This window comes from Anser cygnoides, chromosome 17 (genome assembly GCF_040182565.1).
Source record: "Anser cygnoides isolate HZ-2024a breed goose chromosome 17, Taihu_goose_T2T_genome, whole genome shotgun sequence".
Lineage (NCBI taxonomy): Eukaryota > Metazoa > Chordata > Aves > Anseriformes > Anatidae > Anser > Anser cygnoides.
The window spans coordinates 7,849,732-7,874,509 of record NC_089889.1 but is presented as its reverse complement, the minus strand read 5'-3'; the positions used below and the strand labels follow the sequence as shown (position 1 = coordinate 7,874,509).

General features: G+C 49.4%; 1 protein-coding gene and 1 long non-coding RNA gene across 32 annotated transcripts in view; both read right to left on the bottom strand.

The window, feature by feature from the left end:
• The window catches only part of FBRSL1 (fibrosin like 1), a 518,463-nt gene that overhangs the window by 94,947 nt on the left and 398,738 nt on the right, over positions 1–24,778 (bottom strand). For 24 of the 31 annotated variants that reach the window (XM_048063690.2, XM_066979019.1, XM_066979011.1 and 21 more), the window contains one exon: positions 3,210–3,263. The exons of the other annotated variants lie outside the window; for them this stretch is intronic. In XM_048063690.2, coding sequence (XP_047919647.1) covers positions 3,210–3,263 — 54 coding nt within the window. The remainder of the gene's footprint in view (positions 1–3,209; positions 3,264–24,778) is intronic. 31 annotated transcript variants of the gene reach the window in all.
• Positions 24,406–24,778, bottom strand: part of LOC106031224 (uncharacterized) — a 55,211-nt gene continuing 54,838 nt past the window's right edge. The window contains exon 3 of the long non-coding RNA XR_010825547.1: positions 24,406–24,664. This is a non-coding gene — a long non-coding RNA (uncharacterized lncRNA). The remainder of the gene's footprint in view (positions 24,665–24,778) is intronic.

Genomic DNA, 24,778 nt, shown 5'->3' with positions numbered 1-24,778 from the left:
TACTCCGCAGGAAGGAGGAAGTTGGGAAGGTGAAAGGTATCAGGTTCCCCCAGCGGGAACCAGTAGCTCTGCTTGGGAAAACCAGAGCTGAGCAAGCAGAATGCCCATCACCATGCCACCCGAGGGCAGGGGGATTGAGAGAAGACCTCTGAAGCAACGTAATCCACAGTTTTCTATGGGTAAGATCAGGTGCTACAGATGATGACCTAAAATAGTCAGATTCAGAGTCCTGATGTAATCTAACCAAGACCGATTCTCCGCGCACTGTGCCAAGGATGTGAGGTTACATCTCCTGGCTGCCTCCGAGGCCCTAGCTAAGCGCTTTTCATTGCCTAACCTTTAAAACAGAAGTTTTTATTTAACAGTGAGTTCTTATTGAGAAGCTCCAGAGACGAATGTGCCTGATTGAAATTTTATACCTGTTTTCTGTGGCAGAACCCCCGGCTATCAAGAAACCACAGGGCATTAAGTGTACCCCAGCAAAACAGGCAGGTCCAGGATACCCTTTCCACCAGCAAGTGGAGGGGTAACTGCTCCCAACTGCTGCCCTCCTCACTTCCAAACCACCAAGAAGCTCAGACATGCTTCTAACACTGAATGTTGGAGATAAAAGGCTGAAAATAGAACAGAACAGGTTTTGTCCTGAGAAGCTCCGAATCCCACCTGTGGCTGACCCAGGCCTGCTCTCCAGTACTCTGTCTTTGAGCACTAAAATGAGAAACCCAAATTACCCAATTGTGTTGTCACATGACATAACGCAACGCTCTTGTCTTTTCTGAGCCAAGAGATAAAGTAATCAGGGCTTGAAATTGCTACAAATTATGACTTAACATTAGCTAAGACCATGACAAGATATCAGAGGCCTGTTTCCCTCAGAATTTCTCCTTGCTGCTGTGACGTGCTCACACTGAAAACCTTCTCCCGAGCTACTGCCTGCCTAAAATACAGCACACCCTTACCATAAAGTCCTTTGTTAAAACATCTTTGCCATAAAGCTGCAAAACCTTGGCTCCCAAGTACATTAAATCCTTATAAACCTGCCTTCATTTTAACCGCGCAGTATTTCAAGACACAAAGCGCTTCTTCTGAGAGATAGCACTTTAATGAGGAAAAGGGTAAAATATATAAACCAAACCTCATTATAGCGTAATTTCTAGGAGACAAGCATGCTGCTATAAAAAAGAAGCCATGGCAATTGCATTTCACATGGCTTGAAGATTTAATACTTTTAAAGAGCCACTGCTACTTTCAACCATCGGTGTTGTTTTGTTCTGAACATAACAGAAAGCAACCAGAATCACAGGCCCACTGTCAGCTATATATTTTATATTCTGTAAATTGTTGCAAATGGCAGATTCAAATCTACTGCATGCTTAGAAAATATAATGCACATCAAACAGTAAGAGACTGACTACAAGTCACTGTGCATACTTTTACCTTTAAAACCTCTATATTCTTAAAGGTTTCTGATTTAAACGCGATGATGTAGCATAGACATGGTAAATTACCCAAACCAGAGCCAATTCATGCTGGAATGAAAGTGCTTATAACGATACAGCTTGTTCAAAGGTTAACAGTGATGTCAAAAGAAACTGAAAAAAAAATAAAAAAGGAAAAGAAAAGAAAAATCTATGGTACAGACATACAAATGAAAGCGATGGGTGTAACACTGTTTAATACCAGCTGTCAGATAAGCCAGGGTAACAAGGACATCAAAGGGGCTGCAACTGGTTTCAAAAAATGAAAATACTAGTTTTTTTTTTTTAAATGAAACTGTTACTTTCTACAAAGTGTCAAATGGAACAAACCCCCCCAGCCAACCAGAAACACTTCACTGGAAGAAAAAACACTCTCCTGAAGAGCAACCTATCTATCTTTCTGCAGAGCATCCTGAATTACACTGGTCTGGAAGACTTTTAAACTTAATCTAATCAAGAAGCCATTACTGATTACAGTTCTTACATATTAATCTCCCAGCTGTAACTTCTGAAATGAAAGCATAGCAATGATTAGATATTTGCTACAATTGGTAGAGAAAAGAGTGAAAAAAGATGAGTGCAAAAGTCACCTGAGAGAGAATTTTTTTTTTTAAGGAAGCAAAAATCCATGAGCCCCAAATAACCCCATCCCAAAACCAACAGCAGCTGGAGGGAATGCACTTCACAGCAGCTTGACTTGAAGCACATGTAACACTGATTGATGGATACTGATAGTGAAGACACTGGTGGAAAATTAAACCCGACAAAGCAACAAGATTGAGAGGGTTTTTTTGTGTTTCTTGGTATAACTTCATAAAATTATGCAAGAAGGGTCAGAATTTCAGCAAATGACCGTTTTAGCTACTGTCACAGATCTGCATCAACAGCAGCGCAAAAGCCTGGCACGTAACTGATGCCTATAACCTGGTTAGGATAAGTCTTCCCTCTTATCTCTGCTGTAGCCTATAAAGAATGAAATTCTGGGCTGACAGGTGCTTGTTGTCTCTGATTAACAGAAGGTTCAACTCTACATGGTTATGGTGATGGAGTAGCAGTCCTGATGGCAGTTCTCACAGAGGACATCTGAGGAGAACATCATGCACCAACACTTTGTCCAAACACAGAATCAGTAACCTCGCTATTGGGTCCTGCTTCTGAGATACTCCTACAATTTTCATTTCTACTGCTGTGACTCTTCTTTCCAAGCTCTGAGCAAAAGGCCAACAGATTCCTCCCCCGCCCTCACCACTCCCTTGTAAACCACAAGAGGCTTTTCCAGTTCTTATCAACTTTGCCATGGGAGAAGACAGCAGGCTGGACGAGTCTGAATGAGTATGTCAGCACACAAATTATCACAAGATGTCTGGCATTTAGGTAACCCAGCCTAGCACGTGCCTTAACTCTTCTGCTTAGCTGGGCAAGGAAGAAGACAACTGCAAGCGAGTGCACATGCTACTTTTTGCTTTATAATCTTCCCACTTTCTCCCTGAATAACAGAAGAATTGGGGTGCTAGAAATTAGAAGGCTTAGCATAAGTGTGTAATGAGACCCCACTAACGGGTTAGCTGACATGGAACTGCTAATGGTGAATTGGCTTGGAGACAGCAAAAGAAAAAAAAGCAAAAAAAGGGGAGACAAAGAGCAAGAGACAGAGACAGCAACCAATTCAGCTGCAAGAAATCAAGCTAAATCAGTCCCAAGTGCCCGTGTTGGAGAGACTTGATCTCATACCTTGCTTGTTATCAAGGCACTCCTGATACGAGTCAGCTCCAGTTCCGTTGAGGTCTACAGACAAAACAAAAAGTTTCATTCATATCAAACGTAAATATTAGAAACGTCTCAAATGGCAGCCTTGCTGGAGCAACATGTTACGTGCAAATAGCGCTAGTTCTTTAGAAGGCCATGCGGGTTTGCTGACATCAACTCTGCTTTGTTACCAACAAGCAGCAATGAACAGACAGCAGCCAAGTGTGGGAAATGTACATTCGTACTCAGCCGTAGGTGCCGGCTGCTGCCCTCCCAGCCCTGCCTGCCTGCCTCCGTGCTGCTGAGGGCACCGGGGGGATGCCACCTAAATTCCTTGTGCCCAGGGAAGATGGAGTATTTGGATTTACATCTGTCATTACAACATCACCTGCAGACCCTGTGAAACCATAGGTTGAAACCACTGGATCCTGATGGACAGGCTGGAATACGCTACTTTTTTGCTCATGGTGCTGCACTCCCTTTTGGTTTTCACCTACTACATCATGCTACAGACAACTGAAAATACAAGAACACTTTCCAAACACTACTCTTCTATGGAGCAATGTAGTTACCAGTAGAGTTATTTGATCAGCAGCAGGAGAGGAGCTGGTCTGTGCCATGAGAGCAGGGCAGAAGCTAAGGCTCCTGTAACCCGCAGTGCTCCATGCAAGGAAAATACCTGCCTTTGCCAGCAGACAGCGTCCAAGCACTGCTGCAATCACAAGTGTTGCACAAAGAGCATGGATATCATCTAACTAAACCCTTCATCTTATGAGAAGTTCAACTACATTTCCTCAGCTGTGTGTAAAAGTGGTTTAAGCTGTAGATTAGCAGAACCAGGTTACAACAGGGCTTGGACCTCAGAAGCAAACCAAAGAATGTCCCAGCATGGCTTCTCCTCCTGCTTTACAATCTAGTTCAACCACAAAAAAAATGGTTCAGATGGTCCTTAAGAATATTAGGTACATCTGTAAACCCTGGACAAACTAATGCTCTTTCAGCATCTTACACGCACCTTACATACCATGCTAAGTATGCGGAATAAAGCAGCTGAACCTATGTGGCATGTGTTCACACACACCAACGGGCCTCAAAATGTGAATGTTTCATACATTTCCAGTGTGAGAATGCAAATGGTGCTAAAATCAGTCCTGTCGTAAAACTGAGGGTAGAGAACCACTCAGCTCACTGATGGCCTGGTACTCCTACCATCCCAGCTCCAGCTGCACTGGAGGCAGCTCCTCCAAACTGGTTTTGTCTGTATGATCACAAACAATAGGACAGCCACCAGCGTGGGACCTTGGCCAGGCACCCCACCGGGGCAGACAAGCTGACCACCCAGTGATGCTGCTTCAGTCTCACCGCCAAGAGCATCAGCACAACAGCAACGAGTCAACTTCTTCTGACGATGCTCTTCAGGGCCCGAAGATTAGAAATACCATTCACAGAACAAAAGGCACACTACAGCTACCAGCTCCCACCTGGACACCTAAAACCAACTCTTTCTGCACCTGCAAGAAGTGACCAGGCCCTGAACACGACGGTTTTCTGCCACCACTCACGTGTGGCGAACGCATTCCCACACAACCTTCCCATTCTGCCTTTGCTCAACCAACAGCTGGTGACGGCTCCTCACACATACAAAGAGATCCCAATCACAGTTAAAAGGCTTCACATTCAGCAATAGTATTTAATGAACAAAAAAGCAAAAATTAAAGTTGCCCCACCATTTGTGTTGTGTAAATCCCAGATAATAGATCTTCTCCCTAATCCTAATGAGGCCTTCCTATTAAAATCTTTATTAGCTTTCAGCTCTGCAGATTGCCCAAAGGCTCATCAGTTTCCCTATCTCTCAGCACCAAGATCTGCTTTAACTTTTACAAATAGCTCTAAGATATTTCTCAGCTTATCAGCATTGCCAAGCAGCCTGTCTTATCATTACTATTGCAGATAAAATAAATGAGCTCAGGATGATATGAATAATGGCATTTTCTGTAGGCTGGTTTCCCATTACATTTTCAACAGATTGTAGATTTAAACTTCAGCACAAAAGAACAAAAATAAAACAGCAGCGGAGGGGGAAGGGTGGCTTTTTTCCCTTTCCATTTACCTTCACCGCCTTAAAGCACAGGCTACATTTTTAAGCTCACCTGATGTGAGCTAGTAATTAATTTTGATAGGGAGCAGAAACACCTCAGCCCTGCTTTCTCTGAAGACCAGAAGCACAGCTACTTCTGGGATGTTTTTTCAGCTGCATTTGTTGGAGAGAGGCAAAGGCGAAATTGCACGCTGCCTAATGAAGCCATCTTCATTAGTTTGTTCCTTTCCCTAGCAGCCTAGGAACGCCAGCCAGGTTGGGAATTGAAATCATGAAAAGCAACAGAACCGCGTTTGAATTAAAAGCCTGGGCTACAAAGGTCTCCGACGTCTGCTCCTGGCTGATTAGCACGAGGCGCGTGCGGCACAGAGCGGGTCTCACCCAGCACGCTCACGGGTACGGCGCAGCATTGGCAGGAGACAAGGAGGCTGAAAGACGAACGCATCTCTTCGCCTTCCTGACAGCAAGCAGGGAGGTCATGTTCTGGCAACCATTTTCTGCCGGGTCCCCGCAGCAATCACTACAGGGTTAAACGCTTTTCCATTCCCCAAATTCCTAGCCCTGTCACTGTATCAAGGTTATCTATTATTGGCAGTGACAGGTGAAAATTAATCTCCTAATTATTTCTTGCTGCGTAATCTGCACTGAAGAAGTAACATAAAAGGATTACAGTACACCCTCTACGGAAGGCTTTGCTAGAGAGCCAATCATCCGGGGAGATACAAGGTATGTGTTAAAGAGATATTTATGAAGGATTTCCAACCATTTTGAAGGCAGACTACACTGGAGCTTTACACCCGACAACTCTGGAGCAAGGATCTTAACAGCATAAACATTTCTCATTGTTGATTATTGCACAGGGAAAAGAGAAAAAAGGTTTATATCCATTATGTTCCTGATTTTCCTTTGGTATAGCAGGTACTGCAGAAACAGCATCCATGTACAGATGCCACCCCCCCTCCCCAAACACTATAGCAAACAACTCACCCTGCTTGCTTTAATTACAGAGTAAGAGACTTGTAGTTACTTTCCAGGGCAATTCACCTGTAATATTTTTCCACAAGAGTATCAGCTAGGCTAAATACTTTCAAAATACATGATTTTTAAATCCCATTTTATAAGCGAGCCAGAAGTATCTTTGGTAACAACACGAACTGCCACCTTGAAACGGTGCCTTCATGTGAACTCCAGCTCCTCACTTACCACCCACCAGAAAGCAAGGCTTATCTTTACGGCATCAGAATGACACCTTTTATTTATCTTCAGCCCTTTCAGTGCAGCCGGGTAAGTCAAATGGGTGTTGTGAGGAACCTACTGTCCCATGTCCAAGTCAACAGCCCTGTCCTAGTTGAAGTTGGGAAGAGCCAGCGATCGCAGGCTCCCACTCCTACCACCCAGAGCGTCCATGGCTACCTCAAGAGAAGCTCTTGAGCTGTGATGTGTCCAGGAGATGGGTAACACAGGCATCTGTAAAGCTCTGGGGGGAAAGAGACAAGGCAGCAAGGAAGATCACTGCCCTAGCGTCACCGGCTGCCATCAAGCCCTTCCACCACTATCAAAGTACTTCCAGTTTCTTTGATGCTGAGCTTTTCCACCGGACACAGAAACGCCGAGAGTCCCTTTATGCAACCTCTCAGCACTTCATCCCAGCACCACCTTCCACCTTTCCGAAAGCCAAGCCCTGCCACAAACTCTGAGAGCCCCGCAGGGGTTTGCAGCACGCTGCCACCGCTCTGGGACGCATTTCCAAGCCTGGGCATCTTGCAGCCTGCTGAACCAGAACCAGGCACTGGCACTTACCTGAGACGACATAAAAGCACCCAGACACCACTCAAACCATGACTTTCCTGAGAAACCAAGCCGTACCTCGGTAATTGCAGTGTGCCCCAGCAGCCACACGGTGGCATACAAAATACTACAAAATATTATCAATGAAAAGCTGAAACAGGGGACCTGGACTTCAAAACAGCCATTGCACCTTTAACTTCCTAAAAATAGTTGGAGCAAAGCGGCCTCAATTACCAGAGCCACCATCAGGGGTCACTGCACCACCTCTGCTGGTGGGAGCAGCCGAACCGCGCTTTTCCAAGCACTCGGCAAAGCTGCAGCACATTTGTAACTCCGGGGGAAAAGAGCTGGACAAGTCATTTGAAACATTACCAGGATCACCAGCACGCAGATTGCAAATGAGCAGCTCAAATTAGGCAAATTCCCCAGCAGTGACAGAGGTGTGAAGGTTTTTCACCTTTTTCCTCTGTTGGTTTTCACACCTCGCGGTCCGCGCGGGAGCAGCCGCTGCCAGGTAGCTCCGTGCTCAGGTCCTGAAGGCTGAAAGCTCTCGCTGGGCTCTGATCATAAAAAATGCTCAAGCAGGAAGGGCAGGTGTGTGGAAATTAATTATTTTCCTGGTGCAGGCAACTGCTACTAAAAGTGTAAGGACAGACTTCAGTAATTTTTAACAGGTGCTTTCTTCTCCAGCTCAAAGTCAGCTCTGAGGCAGTCCCAGGGAGAGCACGGGGACTCTGGAAGCACGTCTCCAGCCACCACCTGGGTTGATGAAATCCACGAGATCACATCCATGCCTTGTATCTGTGTATTTCACTTTCACTGACAGGAGGATGAGAGAATCTGTGTTTACACCACGAAGGCTAGAGATTTGCTTTGCTTTAGGACCTTCAGCAGATAAACACCAACAATGCAATGAAGCCTAGGACAGAAGATAAGCCCTTAATGTTTTACCCTGGTGTTAAATACAGAACAAAATAATTGACTTGAATCTCATCTTCTGTGGAAGTTTTAATCTCACGGTTACCTAATCTCTTACACAGTAATTATCAGAACAAAAGAAACGTGTGAAGAGGCAAAGCACCCACCTACTAACATATCAGCACTACTTTTAACAAGCCTATTTTTCAGTTATATGTTTTGCTTATGGAAATCTGAAGAACTAATTCTTATCCATGGGCATTTTCCCCAAATGCTCCATCACCAACCTCATTACGCGATACAGAAATTCTCCCGAGGGATATTATGTAATGGCAATTCCTCCTGCCTCTCCCTGAGGAGCGCATTTCTCATTACATCTCCTAGTAACTGATCAGTCTAGGAAATCATTTCTGGTAAAACCATATGTTTCTTTACCTGGTTCAGAATTCCCATCTTTACTCAGAAGGATGAAAGACTGTAAGAAACCCTAAAATTTCCATTTCTGATGCAGAACACCAACCTCTGCTCAAACGTGCTATTAAGCACGGAGCAACGCGTTCGCGTACCTGCCTGACTTCAGATCTTGTAAATTCATCAAGTCATTAAAATTAACCAGCCTGCATTTCTTATTCTGATGACAGAAATAATTTTACTTCACTGAATCTTCTGTAATTGCTTCAAAAAGAGTGCTTCACATTCAAGTATATCCACACACCACAATCCCTAGTTATTATGGGTCACTCAGCACAAGGATGCTGGGAGTCACAAAAGAAAAAAAAAAAAAGATTTAAGTCAGAAAATGACATCTACATCTGTGCTCTCCAGAAAGTACCACACAGCACGGAGCAGCTCACTGAAGAATGCAGCCCTTTCCATAGTCACTTTTGTCCACATATGCACCATTAAATACCTCAACAGTTTTCTGTTTAAAAAGCAACAACAGCATACGCTAGCGTTTGGACCCTCTACGGGAAGTTAACACTTCACATCTCAACGTTCTTGCAGAATAAATACCAACAACTGCTAAATGCCTGCAGTTTATCAACGGAATTCAAAGCACACTCCGATCCCTTTTTTAACTTAAAAATACCAGAGCTGCTTTTGACACTGCCGTTTGATTTAGCCAGCGCAGGCCACGAGTTCCAACAGATGACTGCATGTCCCGATAGAATAACACGGGGATATATTTTGCTCGTTCGCTAGCCTACTGTTTGTTTATGAGAACAGGCTGACCCTCTCTGATAAACAAGGCTTAAGGTTTCACTCAGAATAGCCCACCTGCCAAACAGAATGAAATAAAAAAAATAAATCACGCTCTGCTAGTGAAAAAGCTGGATCCAGCCGAGCAATATACTGCCTTCTTTGTTTCGCGGCGTTCATCTCCGCTGGAAGGGAAGTTGGGCAGTCCGAGCCGGTACCTCGCGGCTGCAGGGCCAGGCAGGCGAGAGGGCTGCTGTCACCAGGGGAGAAAATTCTTGGAGAGAGCATCAGAAGTCTCCCACTTGTAGGAAGTTAATGCTGTGTGTATAAATCAAGCGGCTCGTCCTTGTAAGTCTGCGTGTGGGGAAAATCCGATTTATGCATAAACATAAACCTCTGAAGTCAATTCTGATCGGGGATGACCGGAGATTTAACTCCCCTAGACATAAGAATGGGAAGACTATTTTCCTGTAATTCCTCAGCAGCCCTTTCCAGTTGAGGCAGAGTTTCTTCCCAGAATTGATAACGAAGTAAATAATCCCAGCTTCCACTGCACAGGGGAGACCGGTTAAGGACAGCCTCCGAGACCCAAAGCAATCATTCTGAACAGTAACTTACATAACAAGAAATTATCTTTGTTACAAAATTAGGTTAAAAGGACCTCAGACACTGTAATGTTACAAAAAAATCAGGACACGCATTGAGGAGATTAGCTAGCGAGTAGCCTCGTGAGATAAATGCGCAACTTCAAGAAGGTTTTGCAAGCCTAAAAAACATTTTAAATTCCATCGAGATGAACAAGCCTTGGCCATTTCCAGAGCTCCCTCTTCCCTTCCCTCTGCCCTCGGCTTATGTCGGAGCCCTTCTCCCGAACCATCCTTAGTTAACCACTGACCTGGAAATCTTACTTCAGCCCCCCCCCCCCCCCCCCTTGAAATTTATCACTCCTAAACACACCAGCTTTAATTTCTTAATGGGATTAAATCCCCTTTTCGGGCCAAGAAGACAGGGCAGAGGTGCAAGAGGCAGCGCTGAGCATGGGGAGGCGCAGGGGGGTCTGCACCCAGCCCCACTCCAAAACTTGGCCCCTTTGTGCCCGGGGGGGCTTGGGCAGGGGGCTCACAGGGCTCCCACCCCGCTGCCGTCCCCGCTGCCCGGGGCAGACGGCACGGCTCCCCGCAGCACCGGGACCCCCCGGGAGCCCGGGGGGGCTGCAGGCGGCCGGCTGGCCGCGGGGGGGCTTCTCCCTGCCGGGAGCGGGGAAGGAGGGATGCGGCTGCACCGGAGGAATGCGTGGACAGGGGGGAAAAGCTGGCTGCATCCCGGCGGCTCCTCGCTGCTACCGCTTTTTGATTTTTTTTTTTTATTTGCCCCCCCCCCCCTAAACCCGAGGAGGGGCCCCCGAAAAAAAGGCAGCGGCGGCCGGAAAATCAAACCGCGGCCCCGAAACAGACAAAAAGGGGGGGGGGGGGGCTGAAACCCCCAGACAGCCAGCCAGACACAAACCGCGCGCACCCAACCACCGCACCGCGCTCCTCCTGCCGCCCGACCGCAAAGCCGCGCGGCTCCGGCACCAAACCGCGGGGCCGAGCCCGGGGGGCGCCGAGCCCGGACCCCCCCGCCCCGGACGCCGCCGACCCCCGGTACTCACCGCGCCGCGCACACCATGGCGAGCCCCGGGGCCCCCCCGGCGGCAGCGGCACGAGGCGGGGCCCGGCCCGGAGCTGCCCCGGGGGTCCCGCCGGGCTCCTCCGCCGCAATCCTCCGGGGGCTTTTGTTCGCTGGGGGCTGCGGGCAGCTCCGCTCCTGGGCTTTTATTTTCTTCTCTTTTCCCCTCTTTTTCTTTTTCTTCCTTTTTTTTTCTCCTTTTTTTTTCCTTTTCCTTTTTTTATTTTTTTTTCCTTTCCTTTTCTTTGTTTTTCCCTTTTTATTCGCGGCTCAAAGTTTGCGGCTCCTTCGCCCCGGGCAGACGCCGCTACGGGGCCATCACCCGCGGGCGCGGAGCGCGGCGGGGAAGAAGCAGAAGAAACGACGACACAAAAAAAAAAAAAAACCACCACACCAAAAACCCCCCAAAATCACCCCAAAAAAGGGCTAAAACCCCGGCCAAGCACGCAGCACCAGCAGCACAGAAGCGACCCAGGCGGCTCCGGCCGGCGTCCGACGAGGGAGGAGAGCCCACGCACCCGACACGAGCGGCCCCGCGGCCAGCCCCGGCCCCATGGGGTCTCGCAGCGGCGCTCCCCGCGGCTCAGGGCCCGGCGGCCGCCATCGCTCCTCAGCCGCGGCCGGGCAGGACCGCCCCGAGCCGACCCGCCCCGCGCCCAAGCCCCCGCTCGGCTCCGCACGGCGGCGGCGGTGCCGCTCCTCGGGCGCTCGGCGGACACTGCTCCGCCCGCCCCGCCCCGCCCCGCCCCGCCCGGCCCCCCGCCCGGCCCGGCCCGCCGCCAGGCCCCGCCAATCCAGCGCCGAGACGCCGAGCGGCGCGGCACGGAGCGGCACGGAGCGGTGAGGCGAGGCGAGGCTCCGCGAGGCTCCGCTCCGCTCGCGCGTGCCCGCCCGCCCCGCCCCGCCCCGGCTGGAGAGCGCGCGCGCGCCGCGGGTGGGTGCGCGCAGGTGTGCGCGTGCACGTGCGTGTGTGCCGAGTGGGCGTCGTGGTGCGCTTCGGGCAGGGAGAGCGGGAGCTGTGCGTGTGTGTGCATGGTCTGTGTGTGTGTGTGTGTGTGCATGGTCTGTGTGTGTGTGTGTGTGTGCATGGTCTGTGTGTGTGTGTGCATGGTCTGTGTGTGTGAGTGCATGGTCTGTGTGTGTGAGTGTGCATGTGTGTGTCTGTGCATGGTCTGTGTATGTGTGTGAGTGTGTGTGTGTGTGCATGGTCTGTGCGTGTGTGTGCATGGTCTGTGTGTGTGTGTGAGTGTGTGTGCATGGTCTGTGTGTGTGTGTGTGTGTGTGTGCATGGTCTGTGTGTGTGTGTGCATGGTCTGTGTGTGTGTGTGAGTGTGTGTGCATGGTCTGTGTGTGTGAGTGAGTGTGTGTGCATGGTCTGTGTGTGTGAGTGAGTGTGTGTGCATGGTCTGTGTGTGTGAGTGAGTGTGTGTGCATGGTCTGTGCGTGTGTGTGCATGGTCTGTGTGTGTGAGTGTGCATGTGTGTGTCTGTGCATGGTCTGTGTGTGTCTGTGCATGGTCTGTGTGTGTGTGTGTGTCTGTGCATGGTCTGTGTGCTTGTGCATGGTCTGTGTGTGCATGGTCTGTGTGTGTGTACATGGTCTGTGTCTGTGTGTGTATGGTCTGTGTGCTTGTGCATGGTCTGTGTCTGTGTGTGCACGGTCTGTGTGCTTGTGCATGGTCTGTGTGTGCATGGTCTCTGTGTGTGTGTGTGTGCATGGTCTGAGTGTGTATGGTCTGTGCATGGTCTGTGTGTGTGCATGGTCTGCACGCGTGTGCATGTGCATGCATGGTCTGCACGTGGCCTGCACATATACACGCATGGTTTGCACGTGTGTGTGCATGGTCTGTGAACGTCTGTGCATTGTCTGCACGTGTGTGTGCATGGTCTGTACATGTGTGTGCATGGTCTGCATTTGTGTGTGTGCATGGTCTGCGTGTGTGCCTGTACACCACCAGTTCTGGGCATCCGCAGCCTCAGGGTGCATCTGGCACACCGGGTGCGTGCTCTCTGCATGCGGGTGTGTGCATGCACATGGCCTGAGTGTGCACGGGGTGTGCATTCACGCCGTCTGCACACACATGTGCACAGTGCATGTGTGCGCGTGTGCTTCCTTCCCCGCCAGGCTGCCGTGCGAGTCTCGATCCCTCCCTCGATCTCTCGGGGCGCAGCGCTGCGTGTCCCCGAGCAGCACTCGGGGGGATTTGGCTGGAGGCAGCGGGAGAAGAGGAAAGCGGAGGAAATGCTCAATCGTGATTAACCTCCGCGTTGCAAAACAGTTGTTAGTAGGTACATTTAAAGTATAATTACCGGCGGAGTGATTCATGGCGGCTTTAATAAATGGTTAATCAATGGCCAGGGGGGCCGGCAGTCCCGGCTGCCTGACACGCCTGGTTAGTCCCCGCCGCAGTAAACGTGATTCATGGGGACGGGGGCAGCCCCTGCGCAGCCGCTCACGGCCCCCCATGAGCCCGCGATGCGCTGGGGCCCCTGCACTGCCCCGCACCGCTCAGCACCGCCCCGCACCGCTCAGCACCGCTCCGCCAACCCCGCAGCCCGCAGGGCCCCCGCGCCGCAGCTGCCTCACAGGTAGGGAGGGGAAAGGCAGCGACCGAGCGCGGGTTTCATCTGGCCTTGAGAAATTATCTGAAAATCTTCAGGGAGAAAGGCAGTAAACATCTGTATACTATTAAACCCATTCGACGTGTTCATTATTTTATATTGATTGGTATATCACTACACAAAGTTAATATATTATGATTATTAGTATATTGTTAAATCATTAAATACGACAGCAGACGCAATAAATAATTTCCAGGGGATCTCTGCTGACATTTAGGAATTGATGGGTGTGTTTTTCCTTCTGCATCCTGGCTGACTGCAGGACTGCAGCGACGCGCCGGCTGCTCTGCTCTGACTGATCGCCTTCCCCTGCGCTCCTCCGCACGTAAAGGCAGTGAGGGAGCCTGCTCTGCCATGCCCGCGTTTGCATTTTAAAGGAGGGAGCCGAGTTAACGCAAGCCCCGAAGAAACCTGTTGGACGAGGATGTTCAAGCCGCTTTCGCGGACCGAGAGCCCCACGCGGGATTTGCACCGGAGGCCGTATGTCCCGGGAGAACGCCACCTCTTGCAACACCCGGAGGATTTCTGTGCGAGCACGCGGGGATGGAGCTGCCCTTCCACGGCAGCACAGCGCCGGGCTCCCTGTGGGAGACGGGCCGGCCACCGCCACGGCTCGCCGGGCCCTGCAGCACGGGCGTCCCCAAGCCCTCGGCACAGAGCCCGGGTCACCGGGGTTCGTGGATTTACGGCACCGCTTCTCGTGAACCGGCTGGAGGGAGCGCACATCTGTATCTGCAGCGGGGGAGCTGGATGCCAGTCAGGGTTAATTCAGGATAAATTTACAAGAGTGCACAGCGTGACCCAAGGTACCTCTTTATTGGCCTGCTACAGGCCTGCTAAATACATTGGCCGACTACTACACATTAAAGCCACATGAGCTCGTATGTTCAGAACGGATTTTACAGGAAGACACGGGGATAGAAAAAGGAGGAGAGGCTGTGTCACAAATGACATCCAGATGTGAAAACACTGTAAATACAAACATCAAAAGGCTCACCCCTCCACATTTTGCGAAGAAGACGCTGGAGAAAGGACTTGCTGCATTTAAACAAATATTCCTGGTGAGAAAGCCCCGGACCCCGCTGTCCCTGCGCGCAGCACCCCCCGGCTCGGTGGCAATCGGCCGCTCACCCAGGCGGCCGCGCAGCCCTGGATACGGGGCAGTGAGCCCCGGTTCGGGGGAGGTGTTTTCCTAAGAAGTCCAGAAGTTGAAATCTAATAACTCCAATCTGAAAACGGCACTCTGAAAAGCACGTGTGTAAGCATGTGATTATTTAGATAAAGTCTCCAGAGCTATGACATACTCCTCGCTAGAATCAATATCATCCAGGGATAGCTCTTCAACCTCGCCAGCCGCATGAAATAAGTGAATAAACAGACGCCTTTTGAAGCCTTGGTATTTGCTGCCGGGGAGATACAACTGGCGTGAGAGCCTAGGAAAGTGAACCTGGTAAACCAAAGGTGCCTTGAAGCGGCCGGAAGAAATGCAAAGCTGCATCAGTGGCAGCCCTGCAAAGAGGCAGGGGCCGGTGGCCACGGGGTGCACGCAGGGTGCCATCCCGGAGGTTTACGTGGGGAATTTCTCGGCTCTGGATGGCAGCTGAGAAATTGGGGATGTACAAACCAAGGTGACGCACATCAGCGGTGCATGCTTAAACTTTCCTCCCAGAGCAGGGCCAGGCATCCCAGTGGCACGACGTGAAAACGAAGCCCGGATGGGGAGCACTTTTGTTTTCTCCTCATGCGGAGACGCTGACCACAAACACCTTGCGTGCAGCCGGCCCGGAGCAGACGAGGGACTGCAGGCCGAGCCTGCCTGATCTCTCCCAGGTGCTCGCTGGGGCTGTTGGCTTCCCCTGGCTCTGACTCCGGGCTGCAGCGTCACAGCCACCGGCTGTGCGAGCGGCATCTGCCCCACGTGGAAACCCTCCCCTGAGACAGGACTGGATCAGGCGCAGCCAGCGCGTGCGATTGCACGGGGGGCTCTTCCCCCACCCAGCGCCAGACCACGCTTCTCCTTTCGGAGCTTAAAGCTTCAAGCATTTCGCGACTAGCAGCCCTCACCATGGAAGGAGAAAGCACTTAGCCGTGGTGTTGCATAAAGATGTCATGAGGAAATCAGGGTTTTACAGGGGAGAGAGTAGAAAAACACTCAGGAAGAGCTAGGATAAACTCAGGGCTAGATTCAATAAGAGATGCCAGCCGCCTCCTGCTCTGCGTGCCCCCACCTGGGCTTCTGCTGGGAGGAAGCTGGAGAGAAGTTTTATTGAATCTTTTATTGAATCTGTCTCTAGGCTGGTAAATGTGCTAGGTACCCTCACCAGGCCCTAAAAATAGAAGGGAAGCGGCACGGGAATTTGCAGTGAAACTGTTAAAATATGCTCGGATTTGCTTTAAAAGAATGCGCGTGCCGGGAGAAGGGAGCGCAGCGGGGGAGCGCGGGGCGGCAGCCTGCCTGCGAGGCACCTGGAGCTGCCGCTGCCGAGGGTCCCGGCGCGCGGAGCAGGAGCTCGGCTGCAGCTCGGCATCAGCTCGGCATCCCTCTGCTCCCCGGCCGCCCCCAGCTCCTCTCCCGGGCCCGAAAATGGACGCACGCCGTGCGACGACGTGGCCACCGGGGTATCGCGTTACTCGCCAAATCTATAGCAGCTCGAGAGCTTAATTTTGACATACAATTTTCACTCGCTAAGCAGAAAAGGGAGGGAAAGCCTGAAACCGTCTAAACAAAAGAATGTTTTTTTCCACTGCGCTTTCAAATGTTCATAAAGCGAACAGAATACAGTTAGAGCCGGCCCTTCGCCTCGGGGCATCCAAGGCTATGGCTCCAATTAAAGAGAACAAGGATACAGGAGGTGGTACCTCCAGTCTGATTGCTCTCGCCTGGGGCAGCGAAGCCTCATGAATAAACACTGTTGACTCTAACTCTCAACAAAACAATTACACATTTGTTTTTAGAATACATTTTCTTAGCCTTTCCACTTGCAATTTTGCTACTATAAACTAGCCAGGACAAGAATAAATACCTTTGTGATTCTCTAAACATCCTTGTAATTGCAGCACTTCACTCATGAATGTGTATTTCAACAGAAGAAAAGATCCCCAGCCATATGAAGAAACGCTTCTTTGAAGTAACCTTTCGAATTAGATGCAAAATATTTACACCTAATTATTATTTTTACAAGAACTCCTGCACACACCGGCGGCTCCAGGAGTGAAAACCTAAAGCGCAAACCTGGTTACCTCTGAAGAGCACGAGCACGAGGAGACCTGTCCATGGATGTTTCAGCCCTATGCTTACATGCCACAGGGCAAGATCTGTGTTTTGGTCTCCTGCCAGCTGTGGTCACCAGCACAGGGGCCCCCAGGTCCCCACGAACCGGTGCCCTGCACGCCCTTCTGCGAGCAGCCTGCAAACAGGCATGAGGAGGACGCTGCTGGGAGGTGAGGGGCTGCTGCTGCGCCTGCCCGCCTGCTCCTGGATGAAATGGGAGGAGTGGTGAGGCTTTTGGTCCGTTTTTGTTTTTCTGCTGATGGTGAGGTCTAAACCAAACAGGCAGTGAATGGATCCCTGTGGGAGTGGGTGCGCTACTGCCTCCGAGCCCAAGCACCCAGCTGTTGGAGCTGCCAGGACAAAACCCGGAGCTTGTATGAAGGCAGAAGAAAATAGCCCCAGCTGGCCCTTACCGGCTTGGTTTTCCAGTGAGGATGGGTGCAGAAGACCAACAGAATGCTGGTTTCCTTCTGAGGATGGTGGCAGAAGAAGAGAGATTCACACAACTTTCAAAGGTTTTTCCCAGAAAACGAACCTATTGCTGTGAAGCTGAACAGCCAAGTGCCACCTACCGCACAAAAGACTTTGGCCAATAAATACACTTTTTTAGAAATGCTTCCTAACTAGGTTATTACCCTCCTTCTCTCTGTTAGCTTACGATGAGAAAATATCACAAGAGAAGTGGAGAGTCTGCTAACCCGGACAGGAGACTCGGGCTGGGGATCAGGAGCAACAAAGCCATGCATCGAAGATACTTGTTCCACGTTCAAAGTCAGGAGACGAGTGATACTGCCTGCTCCTATATGTTATTTATATATTATGTTAAGCAACAACGTGCAAATGAGCCGGAGTACAAAATATCAGCCACGCAAGATGTTACAGTGCAGTACTACACAGCACAACAAAGCTAAGTGACTCTCCGTATGGGGGCCTGTATCCTAGGAGTGTTTATACTTGACTGTATAATTGGGACCACAGCCAGCTCATCCTAAAATATACAGCATGAGTATGGTTAGGCATCGCATCTGTAACATATACAACTTTAGATGTCAAAGCATCTTTGTTTGAAGTCAACAGCAATAAAAACTGCATTTGTACGAGGGCTTAGCATGTGGGAATACATATTGCTAAACCAGGATGTTAACACATGGCCCTCCTTAGTTTACTGCTGCCAAAAGTATGCCTTTCAAAATTGAAATGAGCATGCCAATAATCTGTAGGATATTTTAAAACTTGGAGAAGTCTGTGGCAATCATCCAGTATTGGAGAAAACTCTTTTTGGGCAAATTTACCTTTGGTAGTAACTAGCATAATTCCTACTTTGAAAGATTTGGGTCCTTCACAAGTATGGACACACTATATAGGTATAAAAAAAATAATCCATGTAAGGATACTTCTGTCACATTTCATTTTGCAGAACCTTAGATACTAGTCATTTAGTGACTAATGTATTTATTGAAATGACAACAGATGTTTCAAATGTATACAAACCTGTCTTTTTAAGGTCACTATCTTGATGTTATTTCATTAAGGCACTCTGAAATTGTATCAGAACTGTCTTAAGCTCATGGGTTTTCTGTAAATTCCCTTTCTGGCTATTAAACTTTAAACAAATATTATGATTGTATTCCAAAGGCTTGAATGGGCTGATGATTTTGAAAGTGCTACTTTGGCATCATTGTACAGCTCCATTCTTTTATGTATGTTTTGTTAAAACACAAAGAAACTCTATTTATGAAAAGTCAGTCTTAAATCTATAGTTTGTGAAGCCATAATTTGTGGTTGCAATTGTGGTTAATTTAACAAAGAAAGTCTTTTGGTTCACAGTGCACCATACTTACAATTTTTCATAAACTATCAGAGCAAAAGAAACCCCTTCAACATGTCAGATATATGATGATCCAGCAATGTTGCAATTTTCCAACTCCTATTTTGTGGTATACCATATTATATGCACAGGAATGCTACATCATTTATTCTGGAGCACAGCCCTGTAATTATTGCTGGCAAACTACTAATTACATACCGCCATCAAATCTAACAATTTTCCCAATAAAAAAAAAAAAACTACTTTCGTGTGGAAGACAGCAAATACAGCCATGCGTGCACGCATGTTTTTATTTTAACACACATGCCATGCGGTATTCGTGATTCCCCACTCTCGTGTGCTGCACCCAGAAGGTCCGTACCAGCAGCGGCGTTATGCGCTCTTTGCGCTGTGGTTCAATGCCACGGGACGCGAGAGGGCTCAGCAGTGAGCTGTGGTTCTGGGCCGGAGCCTCCTCCCACCCAAGGGCTGAAACACTCCGCTCACGTGGGTTTTGCCTTGCTCTAATTAAGATTCAGGCCCTGCAGATGAATATTCAGACCCTGGGGGTCTTGAGCTTGAGTTCCCCAAATTCCAGGATTGTTGTGTGTGGAATTTTGTCTTTGGATCATCTTTGGAAACCTCAGTGTGGGCCTACTTCTGTGTCCTTACCGAGAGCCGTGGATTAGCACAGCAGAGGAAGCCTCTGACCCAGCCAGAAACCTGCTTCTCTGGAGCCCGGGGAGTTCTGAGGGACACGGCTAATTTCCCTTGCAGAACCGCATGGGTTTGAGCTGCTGCTCGGAAAAAAGGAGGGACTGTGGGGAGGAGGGAACGTGCCATATTGCCCCAAAGACAAAGTCATACGTGCTTGGGCACTTCCTGAAATCAGCCATGGATCCGGCAGCTTGGAGCAGGTCCATCGTTCCCTTGCAGCATGGGCAGAAACCCATCGGGCACGCAGTGAAATCGGTGAATGCTTCTACTTGAGGCCACCCATGTCCAACGGGCTCGAGTGAAGGAACACATGCCTGTCCCGGGCAGGGCTTTGGGATCTGCATCCTTGTGGGGAAAACATGGGGTGAAGTGGGAGCCGACAACAGGATTGCGACCCACAGGGCAGGAGCCACCTCCCCGGCTGCGCGTTCGGCCCTGGAGGGCACCCTAACGCCGTGGGCTGCCCCTGCAGCTGAGGGCAGGGGGAGAAGCCAAACCTAGCAGCAGCTCCTGCTGATTGCTTTTCTTCATCGACAGGCGCTCCTCCTGGCTGCTGGGGGGTTGTTTTGACAGGCAGAAGAAAGGGAACAGCACGGATTCCTCCCCTTACACGGCTTCCACCGGACTCGCCTCCCCACGCGGTGTATTTGGGACTTGGCAACGCAGAGCTCTGCGAGCCTCACTCCCTTTTTAAAACATGACAAACAGCGTGGGTATGTGAGACAATTTTCTTAATCTTTCTCAATTTTCTCCAATTTCAAAACTGCGGTTAAAATTGACTGTGGAGCAAAACCCTCTCCTGCTTGTTTGGAGGTATGGAGCTTGCTGCACACGTTGGTAATAACGTGTGAGATGAAGCAGCCCGGTGTGCTCGTGAAGACTGTCAGGAAAATGCCCGTGGAGCACAGGGCCCTGAACACCTCCGAGGCAGCACAGGGCACCGCTGCCAGCACGAAGCTGCACGTAGCCGCAAGGTCTGGCACAGTGCTGGTAAAGCACGGACTGTTTACTGCAGTTGTTGGCATTTACTCCTCAGTGTCCTTAGAAGCTTCAACGAGAGCAAAGCATGCTTTGCATGCCAAGCAAGTTGGCTGATCTTAGCCATGGCCTTGGTCAAACACAAGGAAATGCTTGACAAGGGAACTGCAACTAAAAACACTAAAAAATGTTAATAGAAACTTGCAGCTTGCAAGTTTAGTGTCATACCTGGAGCCTGATGGTCTTTGGAAACTACCTTCAACATTAATCACGGCAGGAGTTCTCAGGCACCAACACTCCTTTTTCTATCTCTGTCTTGTTTATTTTGCAACTGCAGAAATGGGCTGATTTAAAGAAGGAAGTGACAGGTATAAGACCCAGCTCACAGGGATAACTCTGGAGAAAGAGATTTTCTTCCATGAGTCTACTTTCAGGTTCGCTGCTATCAGTCGAGGATTAGGCAGCTAACATGGCATCTCTGTTGACACGTTTTCTCCCCACAGCTAAGGCAGCTTAACTGCTTTATCCAGCAGAATATGCAATGGTTAACCAGATACGTTCAAAAAAGAAAAGTAGCTGCTACTTATTCATTTATAATTCTGCTCTTAGTATTGAACTGGAATCCACAGACAAAGAAATAAGCACCCAAAACCCTCGTGCCTCTGAAATATGCTCACAACAAAAGCCTGAATTATTGCTAGAAAAATAAATGAACAGAAGAAGTCACTTGGCTAGTCTTGCAAACGCACAGAATCCATTCAAGATCTTGCATATGTTTTCTTCTTCAGCATATACACATTACAAGGATTAAACAGAAAGAAAAACTTACAGCTTTGGATGCACTTTGTGTCTCAATACCAAACGCAGCGCTATCTCTGCTGCAAGGATTATCAGGGCTACCCCCCCATGCAGCTGCCGGTCCCTGCGGGCTGTAATTCAGCTATCCTCCTCTCACTCTATCCATCACATTTACACAAATCCCCAAGGTGGACTGCCTTCTAAATGTCTTTACCTTGTGCATTATCCTGGGGCTTAACAATCCAATATTGGTGCAGCCAAGGATAATTACTCTCCATTGATGATAAAACACCCTGAATCCTGTCAGGCATGGCAATTTGCATCTTACAGTGCCGAGGATCAATAGATACAACAAAGGAGTGAAACCTGATTAGATACCGCGGCCTCTCCACGGGAAGGGAAGGGCTGATTGTTTTGCAGGGTTGAAGACCTGGTTAAAAGGGAAACGGAGGTTTCCCATTACAGCACGGTCCCCAAACCTGCTGTTTGCCTGGAAACTGCTGCAGGGAGTTCAAGGCCGGAGGAGAAAGCAGGCGAGCAAACAACCAGGTCGTACAGGCTCCTGGCGAGGAAGGAGCGCTAACGACTTGTGCCACGGCGGCTCCTGCAGGCTCCCAGTTCCCCAGGAGGACACGGCAGACACGGCTTGTCTGCAAGTCCACGGGTTCTGCTTTCTCCCCAGTTTTCTAGGTGGCTGGATTTACGGTGTGAAGAGGTCAAGTAACCAGTTCGCAGCCACACACTGCTTCATTAACTCATCTGGAAGCTGGCTGGGGGAGGGTCGCAGTTGATCTGTTTCTGAAGCATCCTCGCCGAACGTGGGCCCGGAGAGAGCTCCTGCCCTGCTGACAAGGCTGCAGAAATGTCATATATATTTAAAACAAGGGATTGCAGGATTTTTCAACCACAACTAACCAGGTAAGCAGATGTATGAAGGCGGAGGTGGAATAAAAAATTATCCCAAGCCATTTAGCAGTCTCCTAACACTAATCTAGCACTGAATCTGATGGAAGATAAGAGAGGTGGGTGAACTTCAGTTCCCACATTTAATCTAGGGAGACATCACAAGCTTCCTCCTCTTCTGCCTTTACTTGGAGGCCAGTAAGACACTGACAGACAGCCACGCTGTGGGCTCCCGGCAGAGAACACCTTCCCGTTTGGACGTGATCCCCACCGCAGACGCTCCCTGGGCGCAGCCGTGCCCATCTCCCCCAGCACGGCCAGGTGAGCGATACCAAAGCTCAGCCCTGGGCTGGTGGCCGAGAGCTCCCGGCATGGATGTAGCTAACTGGGTTAAATCTGGCTTTTTATTGGGTTTCTGGTGGCAGAGCTACATTAAGCAGGGATTGCATCTCTCCGCACTCTTTCCAGACGGGAAGAAACGCAGACCTTCCTTCCGTGGAAATTAGTTAGTGAAGGAAAAGTTGAATTTGGGGGATTCCCAACTGCGTGAAGGACAACGTTTTAAAAAAGCCTTGAAACACGAGCGATGCAACAAATTAAACAGCATCAAGAAAAGAGCTGGGCACATCTTTTCGGAATGTGTGCTCTGAGGCTGATGGAGAGGGGCTCAAAGCAAGAGGAGGAAAGAGAGGAAAAGAGAAAAACTCTTCAGAAACCAGCTGGGAATAGTCTGCTCTTATCAAAATACGCTGCTGACACAGACCTGTCACGGAGCCAACATCTGCTCCCAACTCGCGGAGTCAGTCCGAGGCATGCTGAGTGTCTACGGCACACTGAGAGGCAGGAGCACCGCGAGTTGACTTGGCATGTTGGACGTAAATGAGAGGAGCTTCTGAGAGCACCAGTGAGCTCAAAGGGAAGGAAACTTGCTCCTTTGATGGATTTTTTTTATTTTTTATTTTGACCTACAGGCAAACTCGCAGATTTTCTCTGCACAAAGGAGTCTCTTCCATCGGGGGAAATGGAAAAATGCTGGAATCTGGACCTCTACACATATGGTGGTGTCTACTAAAGCCAACAGGGAGGTTGCACATGGCAAGCCTCAGAAACTCAGGCTCATTAACATTACAGTATAGGATTATCACTATTTTATGGTCCTAAGGATCTGTCTCTTCCATCATGATGATTTATTCGGTTGCGCCATCTAAACTCCTATGAGTAAATTTAATATTTGTGGCAAGTACCAACCCTGCATCTAAAACCCCGTTGTCTCCTTCACCTGTGCAATGGAGTAGAAGCAGGCTTGCTCACCCCGACCTCCTAACAACACAAAATCTATCCTAGACACATTACCTTAAAGGCTTTCACTCCCATTGCCTGCTTCAATCCGCAGCATTTTTGGGGTACAAAAAAGGATTTGCAGACAATCTGAGACAAACCCGCTATGAAACGGGTTGCAACTATCCCACCTAGGCTTTAAACAATGCCTGTTTTAAATTGCTCTAATTCAGAGCAAAGAACCCCAAATTGATGAGCCTGGTGTCAATTTGGTACTGGTGCAGTTCGAACACAAGAACCGATTTCTACCTGCGTACACCGATCATCGTCCCCCAGGTGCTGTGGTGGGCGCCCCCTCTGCAGCAGCCCCCAGACCCCCCCGAAAGCGTGGTGTCCACAGAGGAGAGCGGCTCTCCCAGGAGCAGCCAGCTCCTGGCATCGCCTGCGCCTCTGCAGCCACGCTCCAGATCTGTATTGCGCCGTGGGAACCCATCGCTCATCGGGCAGAAAGGGACATTATTACGGCTTTCCATCTGTCAGTACCAAGTGAAATGTAACTTTGCATTGGGCTCTCCACTCTGCGCTCAGGCACGGAAGATTTAGAGCCTGCTGCTCTATTTCTGAAATGGGAAATTGGAAGGAAGCTGCTGAGTCAGGGGCCAATATCGCCAGCTGCTTCTCCCCGGGGAAAACCACTAATCCCCTCAGATGCACCTGGGTGCGATTGATTCCTCAGGATTCCCATGCACTCGCGCAATCTCCGACTGTCAGGGGCGCATCGATTTGTTCGGTGGCGGAGTCCAGAATGGATGTAATGGAGGTGATTGCTATGGGTGGGTGAAGATAAAACTGTCTGAAATAAGCAGCCATTAGAACCTGAAACAGAGCAGCTCCGCCACCCGCTCCTGCCCTCTGCAAGGAGGACGGTAACGCTGTCACACGCAGCTAAAGCAGGTGAGCAGAAATGTGATGAATTCACAGGGTGTAATAAACCTGATGGAAACCGGCTTAAAATAGACCCGTAATAATGCATCCTCTTGCAACACAGTGCACTCAAGGACATTGTCCTCGTGTATGGTGAAAGAAAACAGAAGGAGAACATAAATGTGGGGACGTCATAAACACCCACAACCAAGTCCTTAACAAGAGCATCCTATTAAAGACAATGATGCTGAACCCTTGGAAAGAAATGTAAATTAGCAAAACTGCTAGCCACAGCTTGCCAGGGAAGCTTCTGGTCATCGTTAACTGCTCCACACAATTGGAAGGGAGAGGAAAAAGGTCAGGATAAAGACCTATTTCCCTATCATTTCAGCACATCACTCTTCATGTAAGCACCCTGCTGACCAGCCTTCTCCCAGAACTTCTCAGCGATTAGCACCATGCTGTTTCTGACTGCGAATTTGAACAAGAGTAGCACAAAGCTATCAGCAGGGACTTCAGTGATCAGAAACTGCTCAGCCAATTTTCACTATCATTTTTCCCTTGTCAAACAAATGCCTATTGTCA